The 20201-nt window shown below is 44.8% G+C and overlaps 1 protein-coding gene across 3 annotated transcripts; it reads left to right on the plus strand.

Moving 5' to 3' along the window:
* The first annotated feature begins 531 nt into the window (after positions 1-531).
* Positions 532-19187, plus strand: RNF34 (ring finger protein 34). 3 transcript variants are annotated; one of them, XM_066603279.1, is made up of 7 exons: positions 532-669; positions 7152-7361; positions 9189-9587; positions 15557-15610; positions 15831-16032; positions 16168-16197; positions 18752-19187. In XM_066603279.1, the coding sequence occupies exons 1-7, from the start codon at positions 664-666 to the stop codon at positions 18937-18939; spliced, it is 1089 nt and encodes a 362-aa protein (XP_066459376.1). In that variant the 5' UTR covers positions 532-663; the 3' UTR covers positions 18940-19187. The 3 variants fall into 3 exon arrangements, with proteins under 3 accessions (XP_066459376.1, XP_066459375.1, XP_066459377.1); XM_066603278.1 differs by lacking the exon at positions 532-669 and having other exon boundaries at positions 7143-7361; XM_066603280.1 differs by lacking the exon at positions 532-669 and having other exon boundaries at positions 7143-7361; positions 15831-16067; positions 18752-18887.
* The last annotated feature ends 1014 nt before the right edge of the window (positions 19188-20201 follow it).

Below are 20201 nucleotides of genomic sequence, written 5' to 3' on the forward strand. Positions count from 1 at the left end.
GTGCACTTTTCTTCCATCACTGAGTTTAGCTCAGCTTATAATCCATTGCCCCTGATAAGACGGACCGCACACTGTGTTCTCCGGAGGCAGCACTGATAACATCCTTACAGCTGCTGTCCCCCTGGAAAACAATAGTGATGCATTTAGAGAACAGACCACCCGCTGTTCTCTAAATACATGCAAATGAAGATAGTTCTCTACTAATGGGCTGATTGGCCCATTAGTACATAAAGCAAAATTATCGCTCAAAACTTTGTAAACGGGGCTCTCCAGTTTCACAGGCAAAATATCTCAGCGTGCTGCCATTGTTATGCTGCACCCTGCTGCAGCCCCTGGCAGATGACATAATGCCAGTCTGTTGCTGCAGTCATATCTGCACCGCCGCCAGGCTCTCTGGTTGCCCAGTCACACTGAAGGAGGTGCAGCTCCCCGTTATGTGGATAGGAGAACCAGGGAGGGTCTGTAAGCTGCGTCCGCACAGCGACGCCCTACACTGGCGCTCAGCCTTCTCCCAGGGCATGGTCACGTGTCCCAGTGACGTCACACTCAGCTCCGGTCACATGGCCCTGATGTCACCCAACGGTGGAATTTACATGTAACGGCGGCGACTGATGGTTGTGTGTCAGAGCCCGGGACGGCGGGGAGCGCAGAGCGGACGGTGTCATGAAGGTAACGGCAGGACGGCCCGGTGGGATGAAGTATGCCCTGTATAACACCCGCTCCTCGTCTATGAGACTGATAGCTGGTCTCTAACTGCCCCTCAGTCCAAAGCACTGCTGCAGACCCCCATATACTGGTGTATATATATAATGCCCTGCAGCCCAGCTGTGCCTGTAGTAGTGCTGATCGCACACCGCTATATACTGTTATACGTACCTGATCACCGCTATATACTGTTATACGTACCCGATCACTGCTATATACTGTTATACATACCGCTGTACCCGATCACCGCTATATACTGTTATACGTACCCGATCACCGCTATATACTGTTATATGTACCGCTGTACCTGATCACCGCTATATACTGTTATACGTACCGCCGTACCCGATCACCGCTATATACTGTTATACGTACCGCCGTACCCGATCACCGCTATATACTGTTATACGTACCGCCGTACCCGATCACCGCTATATACTGTTATACGTACCGCCGTACCCGATCACCGCTATATACTGTTATACGTACCGCCGTACCCGATCACCGCTATATACTGTCATACGTACCGCCGTACCCGATCACCGCTATATACTGTTATACGTACCGCCGTACCCGATCACCGCTATATACTGTTATACGTACCGCCGTACCCGATCACCGCTATATACTGTTATACGTACCGCCGTACCCGATCACCGCTATATACTGTTATACGTACCGCCGTACCCGATCACCGCTATATACTGTTATACGTACCGCCGTACCCGATCACCGCTATATACTGTCATACGTACCGCCGTACCCGATCACCGCTATATACTGTCATACGTACCGCCGTACCCGATCACCGCTATATACTGTCATACGTACCGCCGTACCCGATCACCGCTATATACTGTCATACGTACCGCCGTACCCGATCACCGCTATATACTGTTATACGTACCGCCGTACCCGATCACCGCTATATACTGTTATACGTACCGCCGTACCCGATCACCGCTATATACTGTTATACGTACCGCCGTACCCGATCACCGCTATATACTGTTATACGTACCGCCGTACCCGATCACCGCTATATACTGTTATACGTACCGCCGTACCCCATCACCGCTATATACTGTTATACGTACCGCCGTACCCCATCACCTCTATATACTGTTATACGTACCGCCGTACCCCATCACCTCTATATACTGTTATACGTACCGCCGTACCCCATCACCTCTATATACTGTTATACGTACCGCCGTACCCCATCACCTCTATATACTGTTATACGTACCGCCGTACCCCATCACCTCTATATACTGTTATACGTACCGCCGTACCCCATCACCTCTATATACTGTTATACGTACCGCCGTACCCCATCACCTCTATATACTGTTATACGTACCGCCGTACCCCATCACCTCTATATACTGTTATACGTACCGCCGTACCCCATCACCTCTATATACTGTTATACGTACCGCCGTACCCCATCACCTCTATATACTGTTATACGTACCGCCGTACCCCATCACCTCTTTATACTGTTATACGTACCGCCGTACCCCATCACCGCTATATACTGTTATACGTACCGCCGTACCCCATCACCGCTATATACTGTTATACGCCCCTCCGTACCCCATCGCCTCTATGTACTGTTATACATACCGCCGTACCCCATCGCCTCTATGTACTGTTATACGTACCGCCGTACCCCATCGCCTCTATATACTGTTATACGTACCGCCGTACCCCATCGCCTCTATGTACTGTTATACGTACCGCCGTACCCCATCGCCTCTATGTACTGTTATACGTACCGCCGTACCCCATCGCCTCTATATACTGTTATACGTACCGCCGTACCTCATCGCCTCTATGTACTGTTATACGCCCCGCCGTACCCCATCGCCTCTATGTACTGTTATACGCACCGCCATACCTTTTTACAGTCGTCTTTAAGTTTTTCAGCCCTGCATTAAAATTAGACAAAAATAATTAGATTTTCCCCGCACGGCCGCGCAGCACGCCATCTGGTTTTCATTGACGGGCAAATTAATTTTCTATCCTCTGAAATCCCGCTCAGGCGCGGTGTCCAGGGATGCCCGATCCTTCTTCCCCCCTGACCTCTGTTGGGTGAAAGTTGAGCCCTCCCACACAGGGAGTCACCCTCTGTCAGATGCCAAATCTGTGGTTTGGAGCAACGGTGAGTATATTGATTTTTTTAGGCACGGGGAACCCATACTATATAAAAAATTAACTTAAACTGAGGTCATTTGTTGTGTAAACTGGCGATAGATGTAATACGGAAACATCCTAATACTGGTGCCGCTGTCTGCTGTGTTGGCATGCATCACTTCATCATGGTGTACTCCTTACTATGCACATTTAAGGGCCTTTACTCACAGCGGGTTTTTTCTTGTGCTGCGAAAGTGAGTAAAAAAAACTCGCCTCACAGCGCAAAAAAAACCACTGCAATATCACTAAATGCTTTCAATGGGGCCAGCAGCAGCAGTGCTAGCCCCATTGAAAGCATAGGGAGTATATCACGGACTTCTGCCACAGCTGTGGCAGAAGTCCAGAATGCTATTCTATTGCTTTCAATGGGGTTGGCCGCTGCTGCCGGCCCCATTGAAAGCAGTGGGTTGTAGGCAATCCCAGCAGCGATGATTTTCAAGGAAGGGCTTGAAATATAAGCCCTTCACTGAAAATCATCCCTAACTGGTGGGAGAAAAAAAATTATATGCTCACCTCTCCGCCGCTCAGGCACGTCCTCCTGCTGGCTCCCCTGCACTGCTGTCAAGCTCTTTCAGCAGGCGGGGATTTAAAAATCCCCGCCTCCTGAAAGGGCTGAGCTGATTGGCTGAGCACTCAGCCAATTACAGGCAGCACTTAGCCAATCATCAATGAGTGGCTAAGTGAAAATCACAAATGAATATGAAACAATATAAAATCATTGGTTTCATAATCATCGCTGTCGCATCGCAGGGAAAAATATCGCTAGTGGCTAATAGCCCTAAAGGCCCATTTACACAGGACGAGTGTCGGGCAAATGATGCCCGACACACGTGTCTCCATGCACCTGTACGGGAACTAGCAAAGCTGGCTCACTCACGGAGCGGCCAGCAGGGGGGCGGGGCAGTGCAGGAGATTTCTTTCCTCTCGCTCCCCCGCCCCTCTCCATTGAGATAACACAGCGGCCGTTCGCTATTGAATGGCCGCTGTTTACACTGCACACTGAGCGATGACCCTCATCGCTGATCTTTCATGCTGCATAAACGATGAACGATGAAGCTCATCGTGCAGTTTAAGCAGCGGCCGTTCAGTAGTGAACGGCCGCTGTGTTATGTAAATGGAGTAATAATAATAATAATAATAATAATCTTTATTTGTATAGTGCCAACTTATTCCGCAGCGCTAGGGCAGCGGTGTGAGAGGAGAGAAATCTCCTGCACTGCCCCGCCCCCCTGCTGGCCGCTCCTGTAGGAGCACGGGAGCGGGGAAACACAGGGACGAGTGTCGGGCACTGTTTGCCCGACACCCGTCCTATGTAAATGGGCCTTTAAGGAGTTGTCCAGTTATACCTGCTGGATAAGCCATCAGTGTTAGATCCGTGGGGCCTTGCTGTCTGGGATCCTTGCTAATTAGCAGTTCACTAGGTCGGCTGCTCATGCAATGATCAGATTTCTGTAGGAAGCAAAAAAGCTCTCTTTACCTGCTGTGGTGAGGCTTGGAAAGCTCAATGGGCAAGTACTTTCCATGTAATGCCAAGCCGGACCACTGTAGTGGAAATGGAGCTGCTTGCCTCCTGCAGAAATCGTCTCATTTCACACTGTTCCGGAGTATTAACTAATCGATAGCGATTCCAGGCAGTAAACCACCTACTATTGATGGCCTATCCAGGAGATAAACCATCACTAGTTTATAATTGGACAACCCTTCTAAAGGGAATATGTCCTCAAAAAATTACCTATTGTATAACTCAGGTTTTCTTGTTAGGTTTTCATAAAATATAATTATTGTAAGAAAAACTTAAAGTCCTGCATTTTTCACACTGATCCTAAGCCTGATGATAATAGGCTAACCGTTGCTTTTCTTTAGTGAAAACTTTTCAGCAATCGTCTCCTTTTTACTACACGCAGGGTTAAAATGAAAGGTAACAGAAAATTAGAAAAGAGAGATGGATGAGGAAAATGGAAAATGTTTCAACATGTAGTTTTAACGAGTAATAGAATATATGTGAGACACTCCCTCAGAGAAACAGCGGGTCTGTCACCAGTGCACATACTAGGTTAGCTAAATACAACTAGGAGAGGCCGAAACCGTATACAATCTGCAGAAATCAATGGGGAGCCATGCCTGCAGTTACAAGCGCCAGCCACTAGCCGCCCCCCTCCCCCCCACATACACACACAAGCTGGTAACACCCAAAGTATCCATTTTTTCATATATTTCTGACACCATGGACGATTGAGCAGGTGATTAATGTTGCTTCTGTTAATTTATAACATTTCCTGCCTTTAGCTGAATTTTTAGGGTATCCAAAAAACCACTCTAAGAAGGCCATATGTACAGCTTCAAGCGTACACGCACTTCCAGGTGACTTTTTTGGATAAGTTTCTAAATAGATTTATGAGAAGTCCACTTTCAGGGAAGGGACGTGTAGCAAGCCTAGCAATCTGCCAGTAGTTCACTGTCCTGTACTTCCTTGCCCTTACTTCCTATGCCACATTGCACTGTTTCTAGTTTCTGTCAGCCTGCAAGTGCTGGGCAGCTGCTTGTGAAGATAGCTCCTCCCATGTTGCTATGGAAACACCACTGTGTCCTTGTTACTATAGAATCTCTGCACCTAAGGGCTCGAACAGGTATATTTTGTATGCACTTCATACTCGATGCTTAAAGATCATTGATTTGCATTCGACAACTCGCACCTGTATATTATTCATGTAAAGAATAAATAAATCGGCGTGGCCTATTTTGATGCGTACTCAACACCAATATAGGGCATGGTGATTTAACATGCCTAGCAAATACACATGCTACATACGTATTTGCTGTGAACTGTGTATTACGCATGTGAAAAATATGCAGGCCATGTACGTCTGAGTCCTAAGGCTGCCTGTCCACGGGCGTTGTGATATCCCGCGGCGGATCCCTGCCACGCGAGCCGCCAGACAGATCTCCGCTGTCAGCTTATCTGACAAATAGGCTGACCATGGAGAATTGCTGCAATTCGCAGCATGCGAATTGCCGTCCGTGAGCGGAGAATCTCAATGATTCTCCGCTCGTGGACAGGGGGGGTGGCGCTTTCAATAGCAACGCCATGGAAAGCTTTAGACAGCGTGATTCGCCGGCGATTTACCGCCGGCGGAATCACGCCCGTGGACAGGTGCCCTAAGACAGACAGTGGATTGCAGAGAAGCTGGAAGGGAGACCTCTAGTGGCAGCCACTTCGGCTGTGCTTTAGGGTATGTTTACACGTACCGGAAATGCTGCATATTATGCACAGCGGTAAATTCCACAGTATTTCTGCATCCAAAACAGTCAAAATTTTGACTCCAAATCAGCTGATTTCAGAAGGTACCGCTCTCCCCCCTCACCCCCGAAGTCTTTGCGCTCTCAGCGTTTCCTTTACCGGACACCCAGCAATCCAGAGAATGGACTGTGCTGCTTATGGTCACTTCTCTGAAAACTGCGTCCCTGGTGGTACCTCATCAACAAGTAGAGGACACCTCACCATTTAAAGAGGACCAGTCACATCCCCAAATGTGTACATTTGTCAGTATACCCTAATGCACATCAGTTGTTGTTTTTTTTTTTGCCCAAAGTGCCCCATCCCGCTACTATGATGGCAGCTAGTTCTGGGACTCAGCGTGGTAAATGATTGAAAACCTGATGGCTCTTTTACTGTCTAACTCAGTGTTTTCCAACTCCAGTCCTCAGGGACCGCCAACAGGTCATGTTTTCAGGATTTCCTCAGTGTTGCACAGGTGATATTATTGTCGGTGCCTCAGACATTGCCACAGGGGTTCTTACTATAGGGGATCCTGACCACGTCACCTGTTGGTGGTCCCTGAGGACTGGAGTTGGGGACCCCTGGTCTAATCAATGCAGTGTCAGATGTTCCAACAGCGCAATATCATGAAAATCTGATATAGGTTTACAAATTGACTCTTTAAAAACTCATTGATTGATGATGGCGATGTGTCTCTCGCAATATTGCGCTATTTAGTGAATTTTTAAACTCTCAATTTAAAAACAAATGTATGGACTTGCATATCCGTGAGGTTTTTGGCACCTGGCAGCGGCTATACGAGACCCTACACTCATACTGATGAGAAATTGAAGCTTTTTTCACGAGGTAACAAGAACAGTGACCTCCTATTTTTATAGATTGCATTATCTATCTTTTGCCTTGTTGACCCGTCTTCTGTGTTGATCACCATTTTCTTGCCTTTACCAGCGTTTCTGCTTGCATGTTACAGGCGGGGGCGAGCTCCATGTGGGCGTCTTGCTGTGGGTTGCTGAATGAAGTCATGGGCACAGGAGCTGTGCGAGGGCAGCAATCGGGCTTCGGTGGTGGCGCAGGTCCCTTTAGATTTGCACAGACTGCTGACTTTTCACCATATCCATCATCATCCTCCAACATTGTATGTAAAGCTTGTGGACTGAGCTTCACAGTCTTCAGGAAGAAGGTGAGATCGTGTTCTGTGGAGTTTTATATCACTGTCTCACCTCAGTGAGCATGTAATACCAGTCGGGGCCATTGTACGGAGCTGTCTACTTCTGCACAAGGACAACTCCGTACACACCGTGACCAGCATGAGGGAAGAGCTCATCACAGGGTGTCATAAGCGGTAGACCTGATGATCATTATTGATGGCCCACCCTGAAATTGGTCATCGGTAGTAAGAAGTGGGATAACTCCTTTAATGTAATCAGAATATGGTGTGGTAAAATGCCTTTCCTTAATATGGTCAGCCCTTTCTTGGTCTTCACGGACCAAAACTGCTGATACTGAAGTGGATACATGTCACAGAAGTAGTGGTAGAATAAGGCTTTATTCACATGAGTGTTTTATCGTGGTGATTTTGGCGTGATAAAACGCCGGCTGACCGTTGCGACCATCTGAAGCTTTGGATTCCAATGCATGTTCAGATGTGTAATTTTCTGGTGCGTAAAATTGGCCGTCCAGAAAAGATGGGTCTTGTCCTATCTTTTACTGGAATACTATGGGAGCCTATGAGAACCATTAAAAAAGGGAAGGGGGAGGGAGTTTAGCAGCTGCTCGTGCTACTAAAATCCCTGCCCTTGCCAGCAGCTCCTATAGGTTGGGGAGGGAATTTAGCATGACTAGCTCTGCTAAACTCCTGCCCCCTCTCCTTGCCAGCAAGGGGCGGAGAGGGGGAGGGAGTTTAGCAGAGCTGAACACTCTCACCCCTGCCGACAGTATTCCGGGCTGCATTTACACGCCGCATCTGGCCATCAGAATGGGCGGGGAAGCTGGAGATGCAGCCGCAACTTCGTTCATGCAATTTTCGGACGCGAATTGGGGCGACCGAAAATCGCGACACCTGTGTGAAAGAACCCGAAGGCTGTATTCACATAAGTGTCATGGCAATGTTGGGTCCATTTTTTTATGGATCTTGACAAACCCTATTGACTTAAATGTTGTCTGTCTAGTTTCCATTGGGTCTTTAATGTCCAAAGAACTAAAAACTTAACTTCTAGTTAACAGAATTAACAGCATGTGATAAAGATTAATTTTTGGCCCATTGCATGTGTGTCCTATGGACACAGTCAGAAAATGCATGTCTGTATATGCACGTTGTCTCGGATCCAGCTGCATGGGCCTTTGCTGTGATGTAGTATTCAGGTGAATGCCTCCAGCAAGTGCTACAGTGATCAGGGAGAAGGATCTGTATCTTCTCTGCATGTTCCTGTCTATGAATTGCTGATCATTATGATCTAATATGAAGTTACCATTATAACCCAGTTATCAGTGATCTGTGTATAGGGACATGCACTAATGGATTCATAAAAGGAACCTACATTGGATATAAAAAGTCTACACACCCCTGTTAAAATGCCATGTTTTTGTCATGTTAATAAAAATCTGACAAAAATAAATAATTTCAGTTTTATTTCCCGTTTTCTGTACAATTCCCATTGGAAAACAATCTTTTAGGGTGGAAAAAACAAACAAACTAAAATAAGCAAGAGGATGGCATCTGTGCCCTGATATTGCTGGAGCAGTGGGCAGTGCCACCAAATATCCAACTGTGTTCCCCTATTGCCACAATTCCTCCAACAATTGGTTGTACAATTCGGATACCTTTGGGCCAATCGGGCTGGAGTATAGTACCATCACAATGTTATTTCCATGAGTGTCTCCACACGTTCGCTCTATGTGTTAGTTAGAAGGCTTGTTTCCATTCTCCTTCCCTTGAGCCCGTTCCCTCCCGTTCGGTCTTGTATCTTTATAACCAGACTTTGACATCCTCCATCGTTCTGTTTTCCAGCATGTCTGTTGTGACTGCAAAAAAGACTTTTGCTCCGTGTGCTCCACACTTCATGAAAACCTCAGGCGTTGTAGTACTTGCCACTTACTACACGAAACAGCATTTCAACGGCCCCAGTTAATGAAGCTGAAAGTGAAAGACCTCCGTCAGTACCTAACACTAAGGAATATCCCTACGGAGAGCTGCCGTGAGAAGGAAGACTTGGTGGAGCTGGTGCTCTGCCACCATGGCCCTTGTCCGGAGGAGGAGATGGATATTGGCACAGACGGCACTTCAAGATCGCAGAGCTCTGCCTTCTCGTTCTTTTCCGCTCTTTCTGCACCTTCATCTTCTGTTTCTTCATCTCAGGGAGAACTATTAGACAGAAGTGGGAGCATAGGAAGTGGATCTGCCTCCCAGGTACAAGCACTTCGAGGCGGGAGCAGTTAGAATGCTTATATGCTTATAGATGTGCTTTTTATCCCCAGGAATTCAGATCTAAAAATGAAAGGGAGCCTGTCATGTGCCGTATGCTGCTGTCACTGAGGGAAGTATAAAGGGCCGACTCCAGTGGTCTGTCACTTATCTGCCAATGTTCCTAGCAACCCACGAATTGTTGCTAAGCCACCCGGCCGCTATGAATGACACCTTTTCAGTATGCAGTGTAATAGCCAAAAAAGTTTCAATCGAGGTGGGTTGGTGGGTGGCGTTAGGGTGCCTAATTAATCTGAATTCCTGCCTCACTGGGCGCAGCAACTTCACTATGTAAGGGCTTATTCCCACGCACGTATATTGGTCAGCGTTTTCACGGCCTGCCGATATACGCTTCCCTCCCACTCTCTGCTTTTTTCCTCTCCTCCGAGCGGTTTGCAATGAGAGTGGGCGGGGGCGCAGCAATGATCCTGCCCCTTGTCTATAGCCAGCAATGGGAGTGGGAGTGGGCGGGGCGGGGCAGGGCAGAGCTTAGCCCTGCCCCACTCCTCCCATTGCAAACGCCGGGCTGAAGGACAGGAGCAGAGAGTCGGTTAGGGGGAGGGAAGGGGGGACTGCTTAGATGGGAGCGTAGATCGGCCGGGCGTGAAAACCTGACTAATATACGCTTGTGTAAATAAGCCCTAAGTGCTCAGACACTAGAAAGCATTGAATTCAGTGTGTCTGTTGCTACATTTTGCTGGGCGTCCGCAAATGAAATAAAGCATGCAGATTTGATTTGCAGACCTTTTAGGCCTCCTTCCCACGAACGGATTTACGCCGCGTAAATCCGCGTCAAAAATCCGCTGCGTTGCCCCCTGCTATTAGGTTCTATTGAACCTAATAGCACAATGCTCACGATGCGTAATTCCACCGCGGAATTACGCACCGTGAAATCTCCCGTCCTCACCCGCAGCATGTTCTATTTGCCGTGGGTGTACGCGCTGATGGCTTCCATTGCAGTCAATGGAAGCCATCCGTTCACGCTATCTCCCGCTGCAACCAGCGTAAGATAGCGTGAAAAAAAGCTTCCCCGCCTACCGCCGCGCGTCATATGACGCGGCCGGCCGCGTCATGTGACGCTGTGGGCGTGTCACATGACGCGACGGCGGTGGGTGGGGAAGCGTCTTCACGCTATCTTCCGCTGGTAAGTATGGGGTCTCTGGGGGGCGCCGTGACGGGCTTCACTGCGGAATATTACGCGGCGGAGCCCGTCACGCTCGTGGGAAGGAGGCCTTAGTCCTGAAAAAAAAAAATCACAGCATGCTCCATTTCAGTGCGGATATCACAGGGACGGCTTCCATTAAAGTCAATGGAAGCCGTCCGATCCGCGGCCCGTCTGAAATTTCACGGGAAAGCAGGAGTTCAAAAAATAAAAGAAAGTATGCATCTGCAAGTCACAGTGGCCTATGAGTCCTTATAAACTTTAACAATTCTTCACCGACAAGCCCACATTTACGGGGCAGAAAAGTCAAGAGGCCCACATTTACGGGGCAGAGGAGTCAGAAAGCCCACATTTACGGGGCATAGAAGAGAGTTACAGCCACGCTGGCCGCGATGTTAAATTAGCAGCCAACCTGGCCGCAATGAGACAGAGCTGTCTCATTGCGGCCAGGTTGGCTGCTAATTTAACATCGCGGCCAGCGTGGCTGTAACTCTCTTCTATGCCCCGTAAATGTGGGCTTTCTGACTCCTCTGCCCCGTAAATGTGGGCCTCTTGACTTTTCTGCCCCGTAAATGTGGGCTTTCTAAGCATCATTTGCCGCATAAACGCAGGCTTGCTGAGTAATATTGGCCTCATGAATGTGGGCTCTTTTTGACTCTACACGCCCCGTAAATGTGGGCTTCTTGCTGTGAGAACAGACTGGTGCTCAGCCCTATGAGTTTACATATAATCTAATTGTAACAAGCAGGGGCTGATGCACCTGTTGTCTATCGTCATCAGTGTAGACAATATATGCAAGATAGATTCAGTATTTGTATGTACCCTGTAAATGTGGGTTGTGAGAGGAGGAGAAAGTGATCAGCTTTAGAAACCAGTAGATTGCCTTTGTCAAGACATCTGCGAGTTACTCTAGGCTGATGCACTGAACTCTGGTCTGTCTGTATCAGTGCAGACCTCTGGGTTCTCATAAACGGAACCAATCGAAATAAAGCAGGTCATAACGTGTATGAATTGGAGTATACACAGTTAAAGAGACAACAGAACTTTAAATCACGCTTTAACAAGCCAAAGTGTGATTCAAAAAATATTTTCCATCCTGATGAAATGACACGTATGTGGAGTGTCATAGAAACGCGTCGATGGATTTAGATGGACTGATAGATTGAATTAATTGAATAAAACTCCATATTCGTGAAAAGCCAAGAAAGTTTGATTGTAAAAACACTTATCAAACGGGCTTCTGAATTAATGTAATATTGTATACACATGTGAAAAACTACCTACACCTTAATAAACAATTTTGCTTCACTGGTTCAGTGTAATAAGAGAGTAAAATTAACAGTTAAGAGTTTTACAAACGTAACAGGGTGTATCAGATTTGATCTATTTTGACACCCCCCGCTATTGTGGGTATTAGATAAATCTGGCTTTATACACAAACGATTATGATAGCCATTTTTGCTTTGTCCTAACATCATATGGACATATAAGCTTTTTTAAGGAATTTATTTGTGGAGATATGCATGCGGCTCTTTTTTTAAAGAATATATATATGAATAAAGGTTTAAAATTTTAGTATCAGTAAAGTTCTTGTTGGTGAAGAAAAGTATGCATCTGCAGACCAGAAAAAAGAAGACCCAGACAGGTTAAATCATTTAGCCAGGTGCCAGCGGAGCTAAGCCTTAGACCAACCCTACCTCATGGCACATAGCCTGATCTGCTTTATTAACCTATTAATGCTCCAGGGCATACATTTACCTCCTGGGAGTTCAGGGTATGCATGAAGGGAGATAGGGGGTCGATCCCACTCTATACAATGCGAGTGCTGGATGTTTCTTACAGCCGACACCTGCCCACAACAGATACGATCAGCACCGCCGCTGATCGCAGCTGTTAGTACTTACTCTGATGAAATTGCAGGGAAGCGTTCAGTTGCCACGGCAGACAGAGGCCTTCTGAAGGTCTGCTGGGCTGCCATTGCATATTGCCTATCAAGCCATCTCTGTGGCCTGACTTGATAGATTGTCTGTTAGGTCACGGTATTATGTAATACTATGGTATTGCTTCATACTGCCAGAGCGATGAAACCATTGCAAGTTATTGTCCCCTATGGGGACTAAAAAAAAACAGTTAAAAAAAGTTTTATTAATTATTAAAAAAATAAAGGGTAATCAAAGTTTTAAAACCCTCCCTTTTGCCATACTTTTAATGAAAAACCAAAATAAAAGAAGCCAAAACATATTTGGTTTCGTGAAGTCCATAAAAGTCTGATCTATCAAAGTAATGCAAAGTAATCACACTGCACGGTGAACGCCGTTGTTTCCAAAGATGTTTTATATTTTTAAAGTAGTAAAGCAAAAAATAAATGTGGTATCGTAGTAATCGTACTGACCCATAGAATAAAGGTATGTCCATTTCACTCCACTTAGAATTTCTTTAAAACTTTTTCAGTACATTATAAAGTACCATTGAAAAATACAACTCATCCCGCAAGAAAACAAGCCTTCAGACATCTTTGTTGGATAAATGAGTTAAGATTTTTGTACAGTATGTGCTCCCTAATCTGGGAGGTTCACCTGATGTACTCAGAGGATTAGATAAAAGGAACATCCTGTTTGTGTTATCATATACATAAAACTCCTTATAGGAAAGACTAATGCTGTGTTTAGACTCAACAATTATCATTCAAACGTGTAAAACTGAATGATAGCCGTTCAGTTTAAACACGAGCCAACGTCTGAACAACGAATGAGAATTGTACGCTTCTCGTTCATCGTTCAGTTTTACACGGCATAAAAATCAGCGCCGGCTCGTTCACTCATTGTGCCATTTAAACACCGATTGTTCAGTGTGTCACATAGGAATGTGAAACTGAAGATAAGTGAGCGAGAACTGTCCGACTCAACGAAAATAGTGCCCAGGCGCAGCTGAGCTGGTGATGTCACCAGCTCGTTCATTCAGGCAAACGAGCATCATCCAATGTAAACAGGGCATTAGTATTTATGGAAACTGGGAAGGGGGAAACATTCTGTGGCAGCTAATGGCCAGTTGATGTCTGCTTCCTTTTTTCCTTTCAGACAATATCTGAGGCCATCAGAATAAGATTTAGCCATCTTTGTGTTGTAACAAGGTCTTCTCTGTATTAAACCCTTTAGTGACCAAGCTTTTTTTAGTTTTTCCATTCGTTTTTTCCTCCCCCCACCCCCCTTTTAAAAAATCGTAACTCCTTTTTTTTTTATCCATCGAAGTAGCTGTATGAGGGCTTGTTTTTTGCGGGATGAGTTGTATGATGTACTGTAAAACTTTAAAAAAATTCTAAGTGGAAAGAAATGGAAAAAGAAAAATGAAATTCCACCATCTTGCTGTTCGTCTTCTTTCTACGGCGCATAAACTGCAACACAAATGACCTGATAACTTTTATTCTATGGGTCGATACGATTTCTACCATACCAAATGTATATAGCTTTTGTTTGGTTTTTGCTGTACTACTTTTATTTTTTTATCAAGGATGTTTAATTTTTTAAATTATTTTCTGCCTCAATCTTCTGTGAACAATAGCTCTTTTATTTTTCGATCTTCCTTCATACATGTCCTGCAGCAGCAGGCCGTCAAAAGGCGTATCTGCTGTCCTTAAGGGTTTGATAAACCCTTTCAAGACCAGAGATTTTTCATCCCCGCCCTCTGAGCCGTAACTCTTTCCCTTGATATAGTTGTATGAGGGCTTGTTTTTTTGCAAGACGATTTGTATTCTTTAGTAGTGAAATATAATGCACAGAAAAACATAAAAAACTAAAGTGGGGTGCAATAAAACAATGCAACTGCACCTTTTTTTCTGTCTTTTGCTGTAAAAATGATATGTTCAATTTATTCTTAGTATATTCTTTAGTTTATTCTTATATAGTTTTATGTTTTGCTACTAATTAAAAGTCAAAAAGCTTTTTTTTTTTTTTCTCCCTTTTACAAAATTGCTATTGCTATTTTTTCTTATAAACAAACCATAACTTTATTTTTCTGCTGATTGGAATGGAAACTTGTTTTTTGTGGGGCGAGTTGTACTGCTCACTGATACAGTTTTGGGGTACATATGCCTTTTTGACTTATTGATCACTTGTTATTGCTTTTCTCTTTTTTTCTTCCGTCACAGAGACAGCAATACAATTTTTATTTATTGTGTGTGTGTGTGTGTGTGTGTGTGTGTGTGTGTGTGTGTGTGTGTGTGTGTGTGTGTGTGTGTGTGTGTATGTATATATATAATATATTATTATATTTTTTTTATTAATTGCTATGAAAAATAGCAATTCCTTTTTATTAGTCCCACTAGGGGAATTTATCTTGCAATCGCTTGTACTATTTACTTCACTAGGCTCTGAACTGCCATGGCAACTCATCAGCAAACCATGATTGCATTATGGGATGGGCTTCACCCCCTTCGATTAGCTGCTTAGATCAGACCCCCAACAATCAAAACTTTTAACATGCCAAAGTACACTTACACTTTAATGGGGATAATGTGTTTACTGAGACTGACATGTCACCAAGGCTGACGCGGCTTCTCTAATAGAATGGCAGATGAGCTTGCTTCCAACTCTAAGCGCTGCGGAATAAGTTGGCGCTATACAAATAAAGATTATTATTATTATTATTATTATCACTAAACCGTCTTGACTCCATGGAGGCAACATAAGCCATATGCTGCTACTGTAGTTCCTTGTAAAATATTTCTTTGATGCTTATGTTGTATCTTTGCTTCCAGGGTACAAGTGAAACCATATCCATACTTTCTGATACAGAAACCACAGAGCTGCAGGTGAGTCATGTTGGTCTTTGCCTGAACAATACAGGGGACAGGGAAACATCTATGTACTAATGTACTGAGAAGTGGGGCAGATGTGGTTGGCTTCTTGTTCATGTGGTTGTAGCCCACTGGAAAATCCTCCACAAGTGTAAAACTGATGTATTTTGCTTACTTTTTCCTGATCCCAAACTTGTTTCAAACTTTTTACCTGAAAGTGTTTTCGTTTTCCAAGGCTAATGACCTATCAAAGAAACAAGCCAGAGCATCTTTATCAGACTTATCAACGCTAGAGGAAATAGATGGGCTAACTATTCGACAATTGAAAGAAATTTTGGCCCGGAACTTTGTCAACTACTCAGGATGCTGTGAGAAATGGGAACTGGTGGAGAAAGTGAACAGACTGTACAGAGAGAATGAGGAGAACAGAAAGTCTTGTACGTTGGGGAGTTACCCTTCCTTTGCCATTTCAGTTACGTTTTATACTCGTGAATAGTATGTGTAAACGCTTTATCTCCTAACACCACTTGAATATTGTATTTATACGTATTTGTTTTCTTGTTCTCTTTCAGTGGAAAGCCTAGAATCCAGACATGATGCAGGTTAGTCAGTTGTACAATTGTTCATCTCCAGTTCTGACTTATTTCTTTTTTTTTTATTAATTAGATCTAGAAGTAGAGACTGAAGGAAATGCTACACAGTGAATAGTTTTATGTAGTTCCCCTGCCATTAATTAAGCTATGGTGTTGTCCAGGGATGTGACGGGGAGCTCGGGAATGTCTTTTTTTTAATAATGTATACTCATCCGCTCCCTGATTACTGTCACCTGGTGAATTCTGTGCATGGTCTGAAAATTCTACTCTTTTCAGGCCACGCCCCCACTGTCCATTGACTATGAGGGTACGCATAGCGGTCTGAAAAGTCAGATTTTCAGACTGCACATGGACTTCACCGGTGGACACTGTCAGGAGGTGACAGCGATCCTTTAAAGGAGTTGTACACTCTAGACAGCCTCTTTCAATTTGCCATGATAATACATATGGCTGTCAGAGGGGAATCCCCTGCTATGAACACATTTGTTGACCAGAATGGAGAGCGGCTGCACAGAACCTTGTATACTAAATTTGCCTGCAGAATGTGGCTACAGATGCACCAGGATTTTACGTGTTAATGAGCTCCTCATTGCCCACACTTCAGGCCAGCCATCCAGACAAGATGCTCTCCTGGTTTGAACACAGACAACTATCAGCCTTTCTCACTTCCCAAACAAAACCCTTCCACCTGGGGGATGCTCCCACAGCATTTGAAAACTTGTTCTTGCAGGATTCCCTTTCCTCACATGACCTTTCTAAGATATATAGTAGATTACTGAGTATCATCACTCCAGACACCCCCTCATTTGTACTCTGATGGGAGTGCGAATTGGCTGTTTCAGTACCGGACCCTGATTGGGATAGGGCATATCTGTTCTCACACAAGCTACCGGTAGCATGTGCTGCCCAGGAAAAGAACTAGAAGATCCTTTCCAGGTGGTATAGGTATCCAGTTCTAATCCACCGTATATATCTATCAGTCTCAGACCAGTGCTGGCGGTGTAACGGTGCGACGGGGACGTTGCTCCTCATATGGTGGGATTGCCCACACCTGAAGCCTTTGTGGAATCCGCATGTATGAAAGGGTGACACATGGAGTGGTCATACAGTCAGCAGTGCTGGCACTGCTCTCCATTATCCCGGGGAATCTATCAGCGATTAAAAAGGGCATCTTGCACCACTTTCTCGCAGCGGCGAGAGTCGTGCTCACTAGGCACTGGCGGAGTACACGGCCCCTCACGATACTTGAATTTGTCACCTGACTACATGGGGGAATTATTGTCAGAGGACTACCCAGAGCGCGGGGACTGCCTGTGGAGTGGTCAGCTTGGACCCTTTTCTTAGAAACTGCAGAGTTCCAGGAATTCCTAGGGTAGGTAGATCAAGGCAGTTTCCAATATTGAGTTAAATGACTACAACCAGACAGGATACATTTTATCCCCTCACCTCCTCTTTACTACCCCTTCCCCTGAAACCTCTCACCTCCATCTTCCCTCCATCCTTTTTTTCTTCTCTCTCTCTTTTGAGTCTATTACCTCTTTCATTTTTACTTTATTAGATTATTACCTAATGTTTGTTAAAAGGTTATATATTTTTTTTATGCTATACTGACAAACATAAGATTGCAGTTGCTATAGATACGATGTTTGTGTTAATATCTATTAAATGAGCATCCGGGGGATCCTTAAGGGCTTCCTCCTAAGTTTTCAGTCCTAAACAGCTCACAAATACTTGATTGATATTTCATCATATATGGATACCCGATGTGATGAGCTCAATATACACGGGTGTTGTATTTGTGCGTATTACGATAAATCTTTGCACCATATGTTGTATGACTGTTAACCTAATACCAATAAAACCGTTTAAACATAACAGTTTAGTGCAAGGAGTTTCAGCACCCGTTAAAGATGTGCGATTTAAATGTAAATCTGGTTGGGTTGTCGCCATAGTTCATACATGCTGTTACATGTGTATTCTGTCACTAGCTTTTTTCTGTTTTTGAATTTCTTGGGTGCCATCAAATTAATATTTTATATTTTTAACACCTCTAATAAGCAAACAGACTGCGCGGTATCGCTTGTGGGGATTGCAGCTGGTCATGGACGTTAGGCTAGTTTCACACTTCGTTTTATTGGGGTTGTGGCAAGATTCATGAATTTACAAGATGGTGGATAGCATTCTGATCAGTGCGGAATTGGACTGCTGGGACCCCCACTGATCTTGAGGACTAGGGGAACTACGGTTCCCAAATTAACCCCTTAAGGACCAAGCGCTGTAAGTTTACAGCGCTTGGTCCTAGGCTTTAATCCCGGACGAAAGCAAAAATATGGCACAGGATTAAAGCCTCTGCTCTTGCAATCGAGCAGGTCAGGTTCAGGTTCTCAGCTGTGACTAACATCTTTTCTCAATCGTTAGTAGTAAATGCTGTGATTGTAGCGATTACCTTGTGGGCAAGTGTAAACACTGGATACTACTTATGATTGTATCACATCTTTAGCCAGCATGATCTTCACACAGACTTCAATAGAAATGTGTCCTATCACCATGTTCTTTCTTCCAGAGAGAGATCGGCTGCAGCTGACGGGGAGCGATGATAACCTTTGTCGCATCTGCATGGATGCTGTTATTGACTGTGTTCTCCTGGAGTGTGGCCATATGGTGACATGCACGAAATGCGGCAAGAGAATGAGCGAGTGTCCAATCTGCCGGCAATACGTGGTGCGGGCTGTTCATGTCTTCAAGTCTTAAGTATCCAGACCAAAAATAAAAATACAAGTGTGTGACTTGGCCCTATGTCTTGGGGCTCAAAATATGTACAAAGAAACCTGGTTACATGTAAAAAATGTTTGAGTGAACAGACAGATATGTGTTTTCTAAGAAGTTACAAAATAGGTTTTGTTTATGAGCTAAATGAGAAGTGGTTAAATTGCATGCAAGTGCGTGTTTGTGAATCTAGAATGGGTGACAATTCTTATCAATAAACTCTGTATACTTTGGGAAGAGGTACTGTCTGTAATTTTAAGAAGTCGACATCTAGATTATTCATAATTTGCTATATTACTGGATCCTATGTAAGAAAACATTTGACTTAAATACACTACTCAAAAAAATAAGGTAGGGTAAAGTCCCATGGTGCAAGCGCAGAATGCTGACTGACTCCTTGGCTGACATTTAATTGGCGGACTGTGTTTGTAGGGTGGTTTGCCATTGCCTTCCTCAGTCATCTTTACCCAACAAGCTGGGTACTCCTTTTACAGACCTCAGAAGGATGGAAGGCCGAGTCAACCTTGAGCTGGCTACCTGAACCAAGCTGGGATTCAATCCACAACTCCTGCAAGGTCATGATCGAGAGCTTAGGACTGCATTTCTGCTGCCCTAATACTCTGCGCCACATGAGGCACTCATAAAATAAAGGAACGCTTAAATCACAAAAAACTCAATTGAAAATATTTACTGATTTGAATAGTCATTAGTTTAGAACAAAATGACGTATCAATAGACACCCAAATCTACCAATTGAGGGCTGGATTCTATAGTGTCCAGAATATCAATTTGTATGATCATCATCATGGCAGCTTATACCATTACCGAGCTGTATATATGAGCTCCACCTGCCTATATACACTTGTGACAATGTCTGGGCATGCGCTGATGACATACTGGATGGTGTCTTGAGGGGTGGGCGATCTCCTCCCAGCCCCGCATCAGATCTTAAGCTCCTGGACTTGCAGTTTGTGGTGCTACGTGGTGGCATTACATGCACAGATTCCAAAGGTTCTCAATTGGATTCGGGACTTGAGGGCCTGGCCAAAGCCTCAATGGCTTTATCATCCAGAAACTGCCTATACATTCAGGCCACAACATGGTGGGCAGTGTCCTGCACTAGTGTAAGGTCTGACAATAGCTCTGAGAATTTCTTCCTGGCACTTCAAAGCAAACAGTAACCTGATGGCTGTTATGTGGAGGCTAACTTGGTTTATAGTGCTGTTCCAAGATGACAGGGTCCCATT

Source organism: Eleutherodactylus coqui, chromosome 5, assembly GCF_035609145.1.
Source record: "Eleutherodactylus coqui strain aEleCoq1 chromosome 5, aEleCoq1.hap1, whole genome shotgun sequence".
NCBI lineage: Eukaryota > Metazoa > Chordata > Amphibia > Anura > Eleutherodactylidae > Eleutherodactylus > Eleutherodactylus coqui.